At 44.3% G+C, this 19,383-nt stretch overlaps 1 protein-coding gene across 12 annotated transcripts in view; it reads right to left on the reverse strand.

The window, feature by feature from the left end:
- Positions 1 to 19,130, reverse strand: part of neo1a (neogenin 1a) — a 231,512-nt gene extending 212,382 nt beyond the window's left edge. For 7 of the 12 annotated variants that reach the window (XM_042317508.1, XM_042317504.1, XM_042317507.1 and 4 more), the window contains exon 1: positions 18,556 to 19,128. In XM_042317508.1, coding sequence (XP_042173442.1) covers positions 18,556 to 18,646 — 91 coding nt within the window. In that variant the 5' untranslated portion in view covers positions 18,647 to 19,128. Of the gene's footprint in view, positions 1 to 18,555 lie in introns of all 12 variants that reach the window. The other 5 variants (XM_042317500.1, XM_042317498.1, XM_042317497.1 and 2 more) reach the window with 2 other exon arrangements.
- Between the last annotated feature and the right edge of the window lie 253 nt (positions 19,131 to 19,383).

Genomic DNA, 19,383 nt, shown 5'->3' on the forward strand with positions numbered 1-19,383 from the left:
CTCAGTAGGGGAGATGCGAGGCCCTGGCTACTATTGACTCAGTAGGGGAGATGCGAGGCCCTGGCTACTATTGACTCAGTAGGGGAGATGCGAGGCCCTGGCTACTATTGACTCAGTAGGGGAGATGCGAGGCCCTGGCTACTATTGACTCAGTAGGGGGAGATGCGAGGCCCTGGCTACTATTGACTCAGTAGGGGAGATGTGAGGCCCTGGCTACTATTGACTCAGTAGGGGAGATGTGAGGGGCTACTATTGACTCAGTAGGGGAGATGTGAGGCCCTGGCTACTATTGACTCAGTAGGGGAGATGTGAGGCCCTGGCTACTATCGACTCAGTAGGGGGAGATGTGAGGCCCTGGCTACTCAGTAGGGAGAGATGAGAGGCCCTGGCTACTATTGACTCAGTAGGGGGAGATGTGAGGCCCTGGCTACTATTGACTCAGTAGGGGGAGATGCGAGGCCCTGGCTACCTAAAGGCTTTCTGCATTTGACAGGATTGTTTCCTTCAGGGATTTGTATCAATACAGACCGCCGCGACGCTGACCAAAAACCACAAAACACACCGGCTTTAATTAAGTAACATTGAATAAGCTGAATAATCCTTTCCCCCCCTTTGTCTGGTAAAAATGAATCGCTGTTTGAATGATGCTAATGATGTGAGTTATAAATGTGAATGGATTCTTGATGGAGCTTGGACAGAATTGAAAAACCCAACAAAAAAAAGACAGTCACATACTTTCGAACAGAGTAAAACCTTACCCTGTAGACCTTTCCATCCCCATCTCACAGGGTCCTCCATACAACTTATGAGGTGTAAGATTTCTCCACAGCCACCCTGAGACTAGCTTGGAGAGGATCGCTTCCCCTCAGACCCTTCACCGGGGATGAGCAAGGAGAGGATCGCTTCCCCTCAGACCCTTCACCGGGGATGAGCTAGGAGAGGATCGCTTCTCCTCAGACCCTTCACCGGGGATGAGCTAGGAGAGGATCGCTTCCCGTCAGACCCTTCACCGGGGATGAGCTAGGAGAGGATCGCTTCCCGTCAGACCCTTCACCGGGGATGAGCTAGGAGAGATCGCTTCCAGTCAGACCCTTCACCGGGGATGAGCTAGGAGAGGATCGCTTCCCGTCAGACCCTTCACCGGGGATGAGCTAGGAGAGGATCGCTTCCCGTCAGACCCTTCACCGGGGATGAGCTAGGAGAGGATCGCTTCCCGTCAGACCCTTCAGCTAGGGGGATGAGCTCACGGGGATGAGCTAGGAGAGGATCGCTTCCCGTCAGACCCTTCACCGGGGATGAGCTAGGAGAGGATCGCTTCCCGTCAGACCCTTCACCGGGGATGAGCTAGGAGAGGATCGCTTCCCGTCAGACCCTTCACCGGGGATGAGCTAGGAGAGGATCGCTTCCCCTCAGACCCTTCACCGGGGATGAGCTAGAGAGGATCGCTTCCCCTCAGACCCTTCCGGGGATGAGCATCGCTTCCCCTCAGACCCTTCACCGGGGATGAGCTAGGAGAGGATCGCTTCCCCTCAGACCCTTCACCGGGGATGAGCTAGGAGAGGATCGCTTCCCCTCAGACCCTTCACCGGGGATGAGCTAGGAGAGGATCGCTTCCCCTCAGACCCTTCACCGGGGATGAGCTAGGAGAGGATCGCTTCCCCTCAGACCCTTCACCGGGGATGAGCTAGGAGAGGATCGCTTCCCCTCAGACCCTTCACCGGGGATGAGCTAGGAGAGGATCGCTTCCCCTCAGACCCTTCACCGGGGATGAGCTAGGAGAGGATCGCTTCCCCTCAGACCCTTCACCGGGGATGAGCTAGGAGAGGATCGCTTCCCCTCAGACCCTTCACCGGGGATGAGCTAGGAGAGGATCGCTTCCCCTCAGACCCTTCACCGGGGATGAGCTAGGAGAGGATCGCTTCCCCTCAGACCCTTCACCGGGGATGAGCTAGGAGAGGATCGCTTCCCCTCAGACCCTTCACCGGGGATGAGCTAGGAGAGGATCGCTTCCCCTCAGACCCTTCACCGGGGATGAGCTAGGAGAGGATCGCTTCCCCTCAGACCCTTCACCGGGGATGAGCTAGGAGAGGATCGCTTCCCCTCAGACCCTTCACCGGGGATGAGGTAGGAGAGGATCGCTTCCCCTCAGACCCTTCACCGGGGATGAGGTAGGAGAGGAAAGGTTCTTATTTTCCCTTTTTCTCCCACACAGACTTCAGAGAGAAAGCGTGTGAGTGAGTGTGAGGGGAGAGGAGAGAGAGAGAGCAGAGAGGCAGCCAGGCAATTCCTTTCTCATTAGAAATTAATTACCACGGTAGCCAGCGTGTGGGCCGGAGTACAGGCGCTAGGCATCCCAGGCGTTACCTCACGGGGAGCACTTGAACCTGTGACCCGCCCCTCTGTGGTGGTTGGGGGATGACAGGGGTGCGTGACATAGCCCTGGCCTACAGACACTGCCCCGCCAGGCTGGGAATGCAGTGGCACCGTTGGGGTGTGGGAGCAGGCTTAGGGGGAGTACAGGAGTAGAGATTGGGTCCATTGATTTAAGGCTGAACGGGGTAAGGAGTTCCTACAGAGCTTCCTCATTAAGACTCCAGACTCTTCTATAATAAATAGCACCCCGCTAGCTAGCGCTATCTAATAAAACCTCTAACCATTGTAACCCAGTGTGGGATTATTGTAAGAGGAAATGAAAAAAGGCAGAATAGGCTGGGATTATGATGAGGACACTTTGGACATATTGAACAGGACATATTGAACTCTTGCATTGTTAAACTCTGAATATGCTAATAAGTGTGTTTAGGAAGCAGCAAAACTGACGGACACTTGCACAAGCTGTTTATAATTCCAAGAGAAATTTCATTAAGAAAGATCAAACTTTAAGCCTTTTACCAAAGTAACAGACTGGAGGAAATACTCTAAGAATCATTAACTGAGAGGTGTGTGTGTGTGTGTGTGTGTGTGTGTAACTTGCGAACATATGTACAGCAGGTGTCCTGGAAGGTTGATCGACATGCTTACACACTCAGGACTAATTTAGACCACTCTAGTAAATGGAGTATGAAAGCAGCCCTAAAGCAGAAACTATTTAGCTTCCATCCATCCAATAATCCATCTGTGGTTTAGTACAAACCTGAACAAGCCAGGGCCATCAAACACAGTTCAATGTGATTCAGTGGTCAAATGAAAGTGATTTGAGAAAGGCATGAGGGAATTGGCACACAGACACAGTCACCAGTCAGTGTGAGTCTGGTACTACCGCCTTGTCCTTCCATGATCATAAGGAATAAGGTCTCCTTTACAGGACATCTCTGATACATCTGCCAACAGTGGCCTACTTCATGAATCTCACAAAGCCCTGCTTTGAAAATAAAAAAGTAGAGTCGACAAATAATGAAATGTTTGACCACTCATTCAGCATTTCATTTACGGACTGCATTAATATATTAACAATGCAGGCTTTGCCTCGGGAGCTCTCGTAAAGGTAATTACCACCGTGTCACTAATGCTCTTCCTCCTACCTTCATGATAGGACACCTTATGGTTGCATGGTAAGAGCTGGCCTGATCCTCCAACTGCCCCCCCATTATCCCAAACATCCACCCCTCCTCCAATCCAAACATGTCCCCATGGTCTCATGACATCTGTCTCTCAGGTCCCAGTCAGTGTTGGAATGCTGCTGCCATTCTGCAGGTGCTCCTGCTGAGCTCTCTTCATCTCCATTTTGTAACTGTGCTGCCTCCTGTCACTAACTGACCTGTCATGTGGATGGGGGAAGAGGCTGGGATCAGAAGTCAGGCTTAAGGGGCGGCAGGTAGCCTAGTGAGCGTTGGGCCAGTAACCGAAAGGTTGCTGGATCGAATCCCAGACAAGGTAAAAATCTGTCATTCTGCCCCTGAACAAGTCAGTTAACCCACTCTTCCCCGGTAGGGAGTCATTGTAAATAAGAACTTGTTCTTAACTGACTTACCTAGTTAAATAAAGGTTCAAAAAAATTAAAACATTGAGGGAGTCAGAGGGAGCCGATGCAGCTGATTTACATCACTCTGAAACAACCTCACCTCTGCAGGCCTTCCATCCTCCCTGTTTCGCTCTCCTCCTCCCTTTAAACAGCAGAGGAAGGTCACATCTGTATTTAGATAGAGGAAACAGAGATAATATACATATTTTTCCAACTGTGAAGTCAGTGCTGTTGAGTTCCTGTCGGTGTATTGGTATATTTGTATGGCTTTCATGAAAATGGATGTCAAATATTCAGACTTCTCAGACTAGAATAGTACAGACCTTTGAGAAACGAGACTGGTCCTCATTCAGACAACTAGGGTGGCGTCTTCACTTTCCCATCACTCCTTGAGCTCCGGCGCATGGCCCCCTGGGAAGTGTAGTATTTTCACGCAGGCTCAAGGCCACCTCAAAGAAAATGCCTTTGAAAACCTCAATATTCCTGTCCCCAAGGGGGCCTCTCACTGTATACAAAAGTCAGTAGAGACTGGTCTCCATAAGCCATTAAGAACTCAGCGTTTTCTATTACGGCAATACACCGAGTCAGCACCTCAGCCAAAGCTGTGCATTTTATGCACAAGTTAATGTCTTGAGTTACCCAGCCCAATCGCGTTCCATTACCATCAGCTCATTCATATAGCAAAGCTCGAAATCAACCATTTCTATAATAAAAGGAGGTGCAACTGACCATTTCTAAAGAGGAACTAAAAAGCTAAATAACCTGTCGCGAGTGGTGTTCAGACAGATCTATTCAGCTCTGATGACATCGGGCCCAGGCAAGAATCACTAAAGACGAGCAATTCTCTTACATCATAACAGCGCATTAAATACGTTCAGACTGTCATTTGGCCATTTCTGCCACCATTTGTTAGTTTTAGCTGAGCTCAACGTTGACGAGAAACAGGCTAGTGAAAGGTCACTGCAGCCAGTGGTGCCACGTGCCCAAGGGGAGCTCCAGGAGACAACATCCATCCTTGTCCGGATTTACCCACAGAAACACAAGTTAAAATAAACAACCAGGAGGAGTTGCAGGGTCACCATGGTAGCAAATGAAATCACAACAAAATCTGGGAGGATCAGGGAGACGTGATGCAGATTTAAAGGGACAGTGTACCAAATCTGACAACAACGTAGACACTGGATTTGGCTGCATCAGCATCTGTAACTCGACTAGTCACATAACCAAAAGCAACTCGTAAGACCAGTGCTTCCCAACCTGACTGCCAGTGGTCCGCGGGGGTACTGCAGGTGGCCCGCAAATTAATTTGTTTTACATTTTTCCTTCTCTACTAAAAATAACAGCTGGGAGTATTATAAGCAATTTAACATTGTGAAAAGCAATGTAAAATGTTTATAAATAATTTTACATTCATTGCTAAAATTAACCAAATTTGACCGCCAAGATATAACGTTAAAAATTCTTATGGCTGGGGGCAGTATTGAGTAGCTTGGATGAATAAGGTGCCCAGAGTAAACTGCCTGCTCCTCAGTCCCAGTTGCTAATATATGCATATTATTAGTATATTTGGATAGAAAACAGAACTCATATGGCAGGCAAAACCCTGAGAAAAAAATCTAAACAGGAAGTGGGAAATCTGAGGCTGGTCGATTTTCAACTCAGCACCTATTGAAGATAGTGGGATATTGGTCATCTTGCACTTCCTAAGGCTTCCACTAGATGTCAACCGTCTTTAGAAACTTGTTTGATGCTTCTGCTGTGAAGGGGGGCTGAATGAGAGAGGAATGAGTCAGAGGTCTGCCAGCAGCCACGAGCTGGTCACTCGCATTCACATGAGAGGTAGCTCCCGTTCCTTTGCATTTCTGAAGACAAAGGAATTCTCCGGTTGGAACATTATTGAAGTTATGTTAAAAACATATGAAAGATTGATTCTATACATCGTTTGACATGTTTCTACGGACTGTAACGGAACTTTTTTGACATTGTCTGCAACTAGTGAACGTGCTTCGTGAGTTTTGATTTGTTTACCAAACGCCCTAACAAAAGTAGCTATTTGGCCATAAATGGACATTATCAAACAAATCAAACATTAATTGTGGAACTGGGATTCCTGGGAGTGCATTCTGATGAAGATCAAAGGTAAGTGAATATTTATCATGTTATTTCTGACTTCTGTTGACTGCACAATATGGCGGATATCTTTTTGGCTTGTTGGGTCACTGAGCGCCGTACTCAGATTATTGCATGGTTTGCTTTTTCCGTAAAACTTCTTTGAAATCTGACACAGCGGTTGCATTAAGGAGAAGTTTATCTATATTTCCATGTACAACACTTGTGTTATAATCAACATTTATAATGAGTATTTCTGTAAATTGATGTGACTCTCTGCAAAATCACCGGATATTTTTGGAACTACTGAACATAACACGCCAATGTATACTGAGATTTTTTTAATATAAATACGAACTTTATCGAACAAAACATACATTATTGTGTAACATGAAGTCCTATGAGTGTCATCTGATGAAGAACATCAAAAGGTTAGTGATTACTTCGATCTCTATTTCTGATTTTTGTGACTCCACTCTTTGGCTGGAAAAATGGCTGTGTTTTTCTGTGATATGGCTCTGACCTAACATAATCCTTTGTGGTGCTTTCGCTGTAAAGCCTTGTTGAAATCGGACACTGTGGTGGGATTAACAAGATTACCTTTAAAATGGTATAAGATACTTGTATGTTTGAGGAATTTTAATTATGAGATTTGTTGAATTTGGCGCCCTGCACTTTCACTGGCTGTTGTCATATCGACCCTGTTAAAACCTCTTAAGTCGACCCCCTACTTTTTCGAACATTCTGTTAAAAATCGCGCAACATTTCGGTGTCCTGCTACTCATGCCAGGAATATAGTATATGCATATGATTAGTATGTGAGGATAGAAAACACTCTCACGTTTCTAAAACTGGTTAAATAACGGCTGTGACTATAACAGAGCGCCTGTTTCATCGAAAAGCGCAAGAAAAACTGATCACTGAAAACTGGAAAAAATATCCTTGCGCCACTTGCATGTATTGTTGAATGGAAACTAAATTAAATGGGGCCGAGATTGCAATTCCTACAGCTTCCACACGATGTCGCCAGTCTCGTCATTTGCGGTGCCTTTGTTTCTTGGTCAAATGTACTAGAGAGATCACTTTCCATCCGGTCTCAGACAGGAAGTTTTGGAAGACAGATTTTGGAAGATGATTTGAAATCGTGGAGCTATTGAATACACATCGCCCCGTGATCAATTTGATAGATTATTAACGTTTACTGATACCTAAAGTTGGATTACAAAAGTATTTCGAAGTGTTTTGTGAAAGTTTATCGTCAACTTTTTTAATTTAAAAAAATGACGTAGCGTTTTCAAACGGTGTTTTTTTCTGAATCACAGTTTCCATAGATGGCTATTTTGGGTATATATGGACCGATTTAATCGAAAAAAAAGACCCAATAGTGATGTTTATGGGACATATAGGAGTGCCAACAAAGAAGCTCGTCAAAGGTAATGAAAGTTTTATATTTTATTTCTGCTATTTGTGTAGCGCCGGCTACGCGAAATCTTTTGTTTACGTCGCATTCAGGTATTTCAGGGTGTTGCATGCTATCAGATAATAGCTTCTCATGCTTTCGCCGAAAAGCATTTTAATAATCTGACTTGTTGGCTAGATTCACAACGAGTGTAGCTTTAATTCACTACCCTGCATGTGTGTTTTAATGAACGTTTGAGTTTTAACGAGTGCTATTAGCATTTGGCGTAGCGCATTTGCATTTGCTGATGGCTAGATGAGACGATTGCGTCTCGGGTCGACGCAAGAGGTTAACGGGATTTCAGCCCTAGGAAGTTTTAAAAAATAACAGACTGCACGAATGGTGGTCCTCAAGAGCTTGACAGTGATTTGTTGGTCCCCGGAACAGAAAAGGTTGGGAACCACTGGTCTAGAACTCCACCTCTATAACTGATGTAGTGTGTTCTGGCAGTCCTTTGGGTGCAGATGAACTTTAGTTCCAAAATAATACTTAGAATTACACTGCCAAGGCAGTTGACATTTCTGGCACCTACATACTTTCTTGCAAAAGTTCAAATAGTTCTACACCCACTTGAGACAAAATGGGTGGCGGTTGAGATGAAATTGTACTACAAAGACTTAACCACTTTACTTGTAAAACAATAAAATAAACTTCTGAAGGAAACCATTGCTACTTCAAAAGGAATGGTTCGGGACCTGCTCGCCAAAATCCCAGAGACTCATTAACAATTTAAAAGACTATAATTAGACATGAAAGCAAGAGGAATTCTCTCAGGTAGTTTATCTGAGAGAGTCGAGAGTTTCTGACCTCTGGAGTGGGATCCACCTCCGCATTTGACAAGTCGCTACGTTGAGGCTCAAAGTTCCATGTCTGTGGCTCTTGTAAACTATTTATCGGCACACACACACACACACACACACACCACACTTGTAGCTCTTTAAGAACAGTTTGAAAGCAACATGCAAAAACCACACAACTACCTATCTCTCTCATTTGTCATTCACAGCTGCCTGCAAATCTACAATTTTGTCTCTGCCTAAAAGAGGCTTCTCCTATTAAAAAAAACTGGTAGAATCAGAGTGGTAGAATCAAAGCTTGCCTTTCCCTCCTTTCTGAGGGAGCTATTCTGTTAGTTGTCTTCTCGGGAACTATACCAGATAAATCTCTGCTGATGGCTGTGTGTCAAAAGCTAAACTAATTTCTATGCCCACCCTTCTGCTAGACCAGGTAAACTAATCGTTTTTTTAATGCCATGCAACTCTCTGATAAAACAGCTGTTCATCGGAGAACGGGTGGCACGCATACACATACCCACAACCACACACCTCTTCATATCTGAAGCTGCCAAAAGCCATAGGCTGGGCACAAGACGATGACAGGGGGTTTATTTAAGCAGCCCTCCCAATCCTCCCTCTGTGACTGACTGACCCCACACCCCTCCAGCGTAAGAAGTGCTCCTTTGACTGAGTGGGGGGGGGGGTTCAGTCATTCACACTATGTTAAGCCGAGCACCACTGGGTATGACTGGTGTATCAAGAGCAGAGATGAAGACTGATATTTCAGAGAAAACAATAAGAGTTCATTTGGTCAGTAAACTAGGTCGCTGTGGGGCTGCCCTTGTATTGTTTAGACACAGAGAAGCCAGCAAACCTATTAAAATAATTCTGACAAGCTGGGTCAGTGTTAACTAGGTTCAAATTAGGCTGGCCAAATTGGAGAATGCCCATGCCAATAAAACATCAATGGAGGAGCGAGCTTGATCGTGTTCAAGTGGTCTAATTATTAGTGATGAATTCATTTTGATGCATGTACCTTTTATGATCTCACTTCCCAAAACCCATTCAGGCTAATTCTTCAAAACCTGGATGGCATCCAACAAACAGTGGAGGATAAATTCACGTGTGCGTGCTGTGGGTGGAAAACTCCAGAAGGTATAGTGGAATCAAATGAAGGTTATTAATCATAGTATCCAGGAGAATATTACAGTCATCCTTAATGTATGTAGAGGCTTGATGCCAAGAATGATATTTACAACCTTAAAAAAAAAGGTATTAAAAGTTCTCCAGAGTTACAATTGATAAAAGTGTTCAAGTAATGAAACAATTGCCAGGGAGACATTTGTCATTGTCGTGTTAACCCTTAAAATCTTCCTTTGACTATAAAACAGAGAACATAACATAACTGAATTGTAACCATCAAAAAGGCCTACGGTAGCCCTTCAGAAGAGAGATGTTTGTGTAGAGAGAGAACCGTACATATGCTTTAAAAGCATCCAGAACAAAGCAGAATCACACCTCACCATGTTTTTGGAACCACGACTAAACAAAAAGATGGACTCCGGAGTTTATTGTTCATCTTCTAAAGAGAATAGATCTTTGAAACTTCAAGGTTCCAGGCCTCCTCCGGCACTTGCAGAGTAGAACTCCATGAACAATTCCCCTGTTTTCCTCATTGTGGAAGAGGGCTCTAAATGGGCTCTGTGTAAAACAGGGCCTAGTTTCTCGTTAGGCCGAGCCTCGCTGACTAGCACAGCTTGCATGTGTCATAATCCTCTGCAGCTGCCACCGTTGGCAGGGGACACCACGACAGGAGCTCGGGCAGAACCCAAAAGTTTGAGGAAATTTGGGGGAAACTGTCCTCGCAGTCCTGCAGAGTTTGCAGAAAGATGCCTTTGGAACAGCCCACAAAGCTTATGAAGTTTGGCATGAACACAGAGTGCGGAGGGACCAAAAAAAATAAATGTCTTGTTGCTAACCGTGGCCACTGCTCGAATCTCATTTTAATGTGCATAACCTCCATTTCCTGCAGTCATTTTGCTGTTGTCGAGTGTGCTTTGTTTACCAAATGGGGCATTGGGATGCATGGCTCCCCTTGTATCTTTATAAACAATGAATGAAATGACAGCAGCCATCACGACTGTGGCTACAGTCTTGCATCACACCTAGATTACAGAATGTGAATGAATGGGCTAAAGGCTAATGCTTGTTATTCCAATAACTTCACTAGATATTTACTATGGTGCTAATGCATGCCCTTCTGACAGCAGAGCGGGTGGACTGAGTTCTCTCCTGTATCCATCAGACACTGCACCAATATAATCCATAAGCATTTCAATTTCACCCTTAAAGCCTGTGTTTTCAATAGCCAGCTACTGACACTATCCCACATACCTCTGATCCAAAAGCCATAGAAAGATCCACAATTACAGCCACTAGAGAGAATGGTACCTTTTAAGCCAGGCTACGCTGAACGGTAACTGATAACAACACGTCATGTCCTCTCAGAGACCATTAGCTACAATAGCAACACAGAGGCACATAATGTTCTAGCTAGCTTGCCCTGGAGTAATTAGGGCTAAAGTTAGCATTTGGAGCTAAAAGCGATAGCTTGCTCCAAAAGCCTTTGAAGGACTTTGAAAGGCCAACCAGAATCGGAGGAACAACAGGCCTTGGAAAGAAGGGAATAAGTTGGCACCACGCTGGCAGTGGATGATGGAGAACGATGCACTAGCCATGTTTCACTGTGTGCTGTGCCACGGTAGAACGAGACCACAGCTCAGGCAGAGAAACCCTTTCATCTCAGCAGGGGTATAGCAAAGCCATGTCAATGATCTGGTCTGGGCCTGGGAGCAGGGAGAAGTCTGGCTTCTCTCCACACACAACAGCCTTCTCCCTCTGTCTCCAACCGACCGGCAGGCCTCACTGCTCATCACCCTAATCAAAAGAGATGACAAGCACTTTGTTGAGTAACACAGAACATTCAGAGTAGAAACAATGCCTTCTGAAGGGGGTTGATTTTGTAGTTTGGCTCTCTTGGAAGAGGGAGGTCAATGCGGACAGACAAAATTGTTGTCTGAGAGCCTAGGTTACAGTGGAGCAGGCCTACTAGGTTACAGTGGAGCAGGCCTACTAGGTTACAGTGGAGCAGGCCTACTAGGTTACAGTGGAGCAGGCCTACTAGGTTACAGTGGATCAGGCCTACTAGGTTACAGTGGAGCAGGCCTACTAGGTTACAGTGGAGCAGGCCTACTAGGTTACAGTGGAGCAGGCCTACTAGGTTACAGTGGAGCAGGCCTACTAGGTTACAGTGGAGCAGGCCTACTAGGTTACAGTGGAGCAGGCCTACTAGGTTACAGTGGAGCAGGCCTAGGTTACAGTGGAGCAGGCCTACTAGGTTACAGTGGAGCAGACCTACTAGGTTACAGTGGAGCAGGCCTACTAGGTTACAGTGGATCAGGCCTACTAGGTTACAGTGGATCAGGCCTACTAGGTTACAGTGGATCAGGCCTACTAGGTTACAGTGGATCAGGCCTACTAGGTGACATGGATCAGGCCTACTAGGTGACATGGATCAGGCCTAGGTGACATGCTTGGGAGATATACTGTTTACCGGGGGTATTTCGAAATACCGACGGAATGATTTTCAACAGCGTCAAGATCAAGCTTCTTGGTTACAGCAGAGACATTCAATCCCCTCCTGGATCAAGATCCCTGTTGCCTAAATTGTTTTGCGCTTCTATATATACACAACAACAAAAAATGACGTGCACATTCAGTAATACCGTATACCCCGGTATGGCACAGAAAAGGTATGAACATCTGGATACCGCTGAACCCTACTAGGTTACATCAGTACAGTCCGCAGGAGTTCAAGAGCAAGGCGACTGAAGAGATCGAACAATGTAGGTTCCACGGCGGTGTTGATGAGGGGGGCTCTGCCATGTCTGCAGTCTGTTCACATTTCTATAGCAACGCTGGCTACACTGTGGGGTAGCTTTCAAAGCATACACACAAATGTCATTCACACAGAACAATGACTGCTGGCAAAAATTATCTTCTATTATTGTAAATCTTGCTTATATGCAACCATTGTTTACAAATACACCCAGTACCAAGAGGGAGTGTCTTATGGACTGGCCTGTGGGCTGTGCTGGGTAATGAATGGGTGTTGTGTTTCTAGGAGTCCCACAGGGAATTAAATGGGGAGGAAATACAAGGTGCAACCATGGCTGCCCACAACTATTTATTCATTTTGTTGATGGAGGAAACAATCAACATAGTGACAAAAGCATAGCAATCAGAGAACTATGATAAGCATCCAATCTGACAGTTGGTTGTGTGTAATGTCATCCAATCAGAATGCAATTATCACAATCAAGATTCAATTTAGGTTTTGTTTACAACATCTAATTTGCACATTAGGCAGTTAGCAAAAAAGGGCTAATAGTCTATTTGGATTAATACAGAAGCCACTTGAAAGCAAAGCCGGCAGGCACAGCTGGTGGTTATATATTTACCCTGCCTTCAAAAAAAGATACCATTGCAGATGAAATGCCATTATCAAGGCATATTGATCTTTCTAGCTTTCTGACAATTACAAATACTGCTGCAGTAGTTATCGTAAATTACCACAATAACCCCTGGATGCCATTTCGCCAGAAGGTTATGTTGACAACAACATACTGAAAATGATCACTGCAAAAAAGTTCACTGCATTGCTAAATGTAGCAATTAGCACAGCTAGTGCACAGTCATGTTGAGTATTTGAATCCATCTACTGAGCTTTCCGTTCCCAACTCCACTGAAGAGGAGACTGAGCGGCGCCACCCCCCAACCCAACCATAGGACATTATCAGTATCTCCTAATGAGGGAGGGTGTCATTAGCCGACCAGATGAATCAAACACTTGCCAAAGCGTGCAATTATCCGATTCTCAGTGGAAAGAGGTCATTAGGACTTTATGAGCAATTATAGCCCACAAAACAATGATCCATAAACTGTGTGAAATATAGGACAGACAGCAGGTGAGGGGGGTCTCTATTGAAATCAATGCCAGTATGACAAGATGAAATATAGTACAGACAGCAGGTGAGGGGGGTCTCTATTGAAATCGATGCCAGTGTGACAAGATGAAATATAGTACAGACAGCAGGTGAGGGGGTCTCTATTGAAATCGATGCCAGTGTGACAAGATGAAATATAGTACAGACAGCAGGTGAGGGGGTCTCTATTGAAATCGATGCCAGTGTGACAAGATGATATATAGGACAGACAGCAGGTGAGGGAGGTCTCTATTGAAATCGATGCCAGTATGACAAGATGATATATAGGACAGACAGCAGGTGAGGGGGTCTCTATTGAAATCAATGCCAGTGTGACAAGATGAAATATAGTACAGACAGCAGGTGAGGGGGGTCTCTATTGAAATCGATGCCAGTGTGACAAGATGATATATAGGACAGACAGCAGGTGAGGGAGGTCTCTATTGAAATCGATGCCAGTGTGACAAGATGATATATAGGACAGACAGCAGGTGAGGGAGGTCTCTATTGAAATCGATGCCAGTATGACAAGATGATATATAGGACAGACAGCAGGTGAGGGAGGTCTCTATTGAAATCGATGCCAGTATGACAAGATGATATATAGGACAGACAGCAGGTGAGGGAGGTCTCTATTGAAATCGATGCCAGTATGACAAGATGATATATAGGACAGACAGCAGGTGAGGAAGGTCTCTATTGAAATCGATGCCAGTATGACAAGATGATATATAGGACAGACAGCAGGTGAGGGAGGTCTCTATTGAAATCGATGCCAGTATGACAAGATGATATATAGGACAGACAGCAGGTGAGGGAGGTCTCTATTGAAATCGATGCCAGTATGACAAGATGATATATAGGACAGACAGCAGGTGAGGGAGGTCTCTATTGAAATCGATGCCAGTATGACAAGATGATATATAGGACAGACAGCAGGTGAGGGAGGTCTCTATTGAAATCGATGCCAGTATGACAAGATGATATATAGGACAGACAGCAGGTGAGGGAGGTCTCTATTGAAATCGATGCCAGTATGACAAGATGATACAGTTGAAGTCGGACGTTTACATACACTTAGGTTGGAGTCATTAAAACTTGTTTTTCAACCACTCCACAAATTTCTTGTTAAGAAACTATAGTTTTGGCAAGTCGGTTAAGACATCTACTTTGTGCATTACACAAGTAATCTTTCCAACAATTGTTTACAGACAGATTATTTCACTTAATCACAATACCAGTGGGTCAGAAGTTTACATACACTAAGTTGACTGTGCCTTTAAAACAGCTTGGAAAATTTCAGAAAATGATGTCATGGCTTTAGAAGCTTCTGATAGGCTAATTGATATAATTTGAGTCAATTGGAGGTGTCCCTGTGGATGTATTTCAAGGTCTACCTTCAAACTCAGTGCCTCTTTGCTTGACATCATGGGAAAATCAAAAGCAATCAGCCAAGACCTCAGAAAAAATATTGTAGACCTCCACAAATCTCCTTGGGAGCAATTTCCAAACGCCTGAAGGTACCACGTTCAACTGTACAAACAATAGTACGCAAGTATAAACACCATGCAGCCGTCATACCGATCAGGAAGGAGACACCTTCTGTCTCCTAGAGATGAACGTACTTTGGTGCGAAAAGTGCAAATCAATCCCAGAACAACAGCAAAGGACCTTGTTAAGATTCTGGAGGAAACAGGTACAATATTATCTATATCCACAGTAAAAACAAATCTTATATCGACATAACCGGAATGGCTGCTCAGCAAGGAAGAAGCCACTGCTCCAAAACCACCATAAAAAAGCCAGACTACTGTTTGCAACTGCACATGGGGACAAAGATCATACTTTGTGGAGAAATGTCCTCTGGTCTGATGAAACAAAAATAGAACTGTTTGGCCATAATGACCATCGTTATGTTTGGAGGAAAAAGGGGGAGGCTTGCAAGCCAAAGAATACCATCCTAACCGTGAAACACGGGGGTGGCAGCATCATGTTGTGGGGTGCTTTGCTGCAGGAGGGACTGGTGCACTTCACAAAATAGATGGCATCATGAGGATGAAAATTGTGTGGATATATTGAAACAACATCTCAAGACATCAGTCTTGGAAGTTAAAGCTTGGTCGCAAATGGGTCTTCCAAATGGACACTTACAAAGTTGTGGCAAAATGGCTTTAGGACAACAAAGTCAAGGTATTGGAGTGGACATCACAAAGCCCTGACCTCAATCCCATAGAAAATTTGGGGGCAGAACTGAAAAAGCGTGTGTGAGCAAGGAGGCCTACAATCCTGACTCAGTTACACCAGCTCTGTCAGGAGGAATGGGCCAAAATTCACCCAACTTATTGTGGGAAGCTTGTGGAAGGCTACCCAAACTGTTTGACCCAAGTAAAACAATTTAAAGGCAATGCTACCAAATACTAATTGAGTGTATGTAAACTTCTGACCCACTGGGAATGTGATGAAATAAATAAAAGCTGAAATAAATCACTCTACTATTATTCTGACATTTACTTTCTTAAAATAAAGTGGTGATCCTAACTGACCTAAGACAGGGAATTTTTACTAGGTTTAAAATGTCAGGAATTGTGAAAAACTGAGTGTAAATGTATTTGGTTAAGGTGTATGTAAACTTTTGACTTCAACTGTACATATGAAAAACAGCAAGTGAGGGAGGTCTCTATTGAAATCGATGCCAGTGTAACACAACAGTAGGAGTTGGAGGGAAGGCCTCATCCGATCATCTCAGGGGTCATTTGAGCAGCCAAAGTCCATTTCCCAGCAGGTTTTCTATTTAAACCTTTATTTGAAATGAATCACTAATGTAGTGTAGCATGCACAGGCATTGCCTTTATACTAAGGGAACAAAATATATTAAAAATAAATCGTACCAAGTGTTGCATCCATTAAATCCTAGTTCACATAAAGACAATGAAATATTAAAATTCACATACTTTTCAACTCCCATGAACACTGGCAAAATAAATGGAGAAAATGTGGTTCTTAGTGGTTTAGCCCTCAGAAGTCCTAGGAGCGTCACAGAAAATGGATGTTGTTTTTAAGTCTCTGCTGCAGGCCTGCAGCCGAGGTGGTCTGAGAGGGGATACAACCCTGGAGAGTGGTTTGTGGGAGCAGAAGGGGGGTTGCCAAATGTTTACACATTTCACCAAGTTATTTGCATTGTCCACAGGGAGACAATTAGCACACAATTCCCTCCCAGCAGGATTATGGAGATAAAATGGAACTTAAATGGATTTTACACTCCTGACAGGCAGATAAAAGGAGCTGTTTACAAAGACAAACTTTAAACCACTATGGGGCGGGGCATAGGATAGCAGCCATGTCGAGGAACTCTACTCCTATGTGTGGGTGAAGATTGAATTCTTTAGTAGGACCAAAAAAAAGCACAGAGTATGCCCATTCCCAGAGGCAGCTGGAACAGAATGAAGAAACATTAAATCTCCTTTGAGCTAGTACTGCAAATCCACAACTTTGATAAAGACGAGTTCTATCTGCGGACCTACTCGCAAAAGACATGAGACCTCAGAGAAATGTGTTTCGAATAAACAGATATTTTCAGAAAGGGGGACCCCACAATTAGTAATTTGATACTCTCTCCCTGTGTAGGTCTCAGTCCAATTCCCTGGAATCAATCAGAGCTCCCAAAGGATACTCCCTGCACCCCTTAATCTCCTGGTTTTATTACTTTCCAGACAGAGTCAGGCCAGTTCCACCCTACCCCCATCTCTCCCTTTTGTACTGATCTCCAGCAAAGCCAGTTTTTTCCCCCACTCCCCTTCACCACTGCAGAGTGCTTTTCATGCAGGAGAGCCTCTTACATCAGCCTCCTCACACAAGAGAGCACAACAGCCAGCAGAGGCCTGTCTCTCCACTAAGGCTGTTCACTTCACATGCATTATTTTAATAGAGGCGACCCTTTAAAAGAGAGCTAGCCTGCACCCCCCCCCCCTAAAAAAACCAACTTCACATTTTACTGGATTTGTGGGAAAAATGTCTTACTGACTGTTGTATTGCTCAACTGTTTATTATTTTCCAGTCTTCAACATAGTCGGCAGAGGGCTTGAAAATAAATACATCGCCACATCTCTTACAGGGCTATCAGGGGTGTGAATTTGCTAATACCAAGCAAGTGATAAAGGCAACTATCTGCTGTGTGCACTCCAACATGTGCCGTTTGTTTAATATTCATTACAACTATTCAATGTGTCCCAATCGCTCATAGTCCTTGCAATGTATTGGCTATCAGATTCCCTATTATAAAGCAGGAAACATGGGGTCAAGATGTTACCTATGTTTATTATTTCATCAACATTCAGTATGACAATGAAAATCACCCAAACAAACTACTAAAGTTGAAGTCACCACAAACATATTTAGTCTTCACGAGACTGAATTAAAATGTCTTATTGCAGTCGCTACTCTACTGTAGCCAAGTAACAAAAAAAGGGGGGGGTATAAATAGTGTACTTTCTATCCATCAGACAAACGTGTATTGACGCCCAGGTAATGAGATGTCTGGCGGACTGATGATGCTAGCTTATTGCTTGACAGTAAACCCAAATGAGAGTCATTAATTTGTGGTTATAGAGCCGGGTTCTTGCCATCCGTTGCAATTAATTACGTGACTGTAATGGTTTTGAGGAGAGAGAGAGAAAGAGAGAAAGAGAGAGAGCAACCTGAACCTGTGCTAATGCAATGCAAAGAAATGTCGATTTGAGACAAGACAAATATAAAAACAGACAAATATTTCCATACATGTATTGACCCGAGTTTTTAAATCAGTGCATAATAAATAAATCGGTCAATTATGACCGTAGAAACAAACGTGACGTGAGAAATCCAGATATAATAGCTTAAAAGGTAAAACAAATAATACAATAAACACTTGAAATGTCTCGAAAACAACCGCATTTCATTTGATTTACCGCCTGTATGTTCGTGTTGTGGTCTGAAAAGTACTCATACCAATCAAACGGTTCAAAAACATTGGCCCCTGGTTGACTGATTCAGCTGACTAATTAGCTTGCAGATGTCTAGAAGCTACAAGTCAATGCTCCATGTCGGCTGCTAGTAGTGCAGGACCTAGTAGCCCGAGCTGTTGTTGTACACGCGATACCGAAACACGTTACATTGTAATACCAACACATTATTAAAAGTAGCCAATTGATTAGCTAATGTAACGCTTACCTTTTTCAGCATGTCTTGACACGGTGGTCGCCGGGTAAAGAAAGGTGAGACAGAGGAGAGAGAGGAGCAACCTTGCTCCCCGCTCCGCCATCACTTTTCAAAAATAAATGTTTGCAGGCTTCAAGAACCCCGGAGAAAATCCGTGTTTAAAATCCTCTGCCACCTATTTCCATACACTTCCGAGACAAACGAAGAACTGCAATGTTTCACCTACGAAATGTTTAAAAACATCCGGTACCAGCTACTTTTGAAACTGTCCGGATGAAACATGTAGCTGGCTTGTGAGCTCGAAGTATGGAGAGACCGCAGGTTAGACTGTTTTCTCAACTTGGTGGAGGGGTTGAAGGAAAACTGAAGTCAATCCATTGCTTCAGAGCCAATTCGGTCGAAAAAAAATGGTGGAATCGACGGTCACACACGAATCCAAGCTAGTCCAATTGCAATCAAATGCGTAAAACCCGAGAACAAGGACAGTTGAAAAGATTGATCAAGGTCCGACTGATCGGAGAAAACGACACCGCAGCCAGCTTCTGCTCGCGAACGGAACGTAATAGCAGCGTGGAAGGGCTGGAATTCTATGTGGGTCCCCGGAAAACAGGGCGTGGAGTCATGCGGAATTCAGGATTGTAGACGTAGGCTATATGTTGGCAAAATCTAAACTATGGATTGGTGATGGGATCAGTAAACCACTTACATTTTTACCTGTGCAATCTGCAAATGAGTGTAGCTATACATTACATAGCAAGTAGAGAAAACGCATATCCAGTGAGTGACAGCAAGTAGTTTACAAAATGGTGAGATGACCTTTCAATAGAATGTCTTAAATGT

This window comes from Oncorhynchus tshawytscha, unplaced genomic scaffold (assembly GCF_018296145.1).
Source record: "Oncorhynchus tshawytscha isolate Ot180627B unplaced genomic scaffold, Otsh_v2.0 Un_contig_4271_pilon_pilon, whole genome shotgun sequence".
In the NCBI taxonomy this organism is placed as follows: Eukaryota; Metazoa; Chordata; class Actinopteri; order Salmoniformes; family Salmonidae; genus Oncorhynchus; species Oncorhynchus tshawytscha.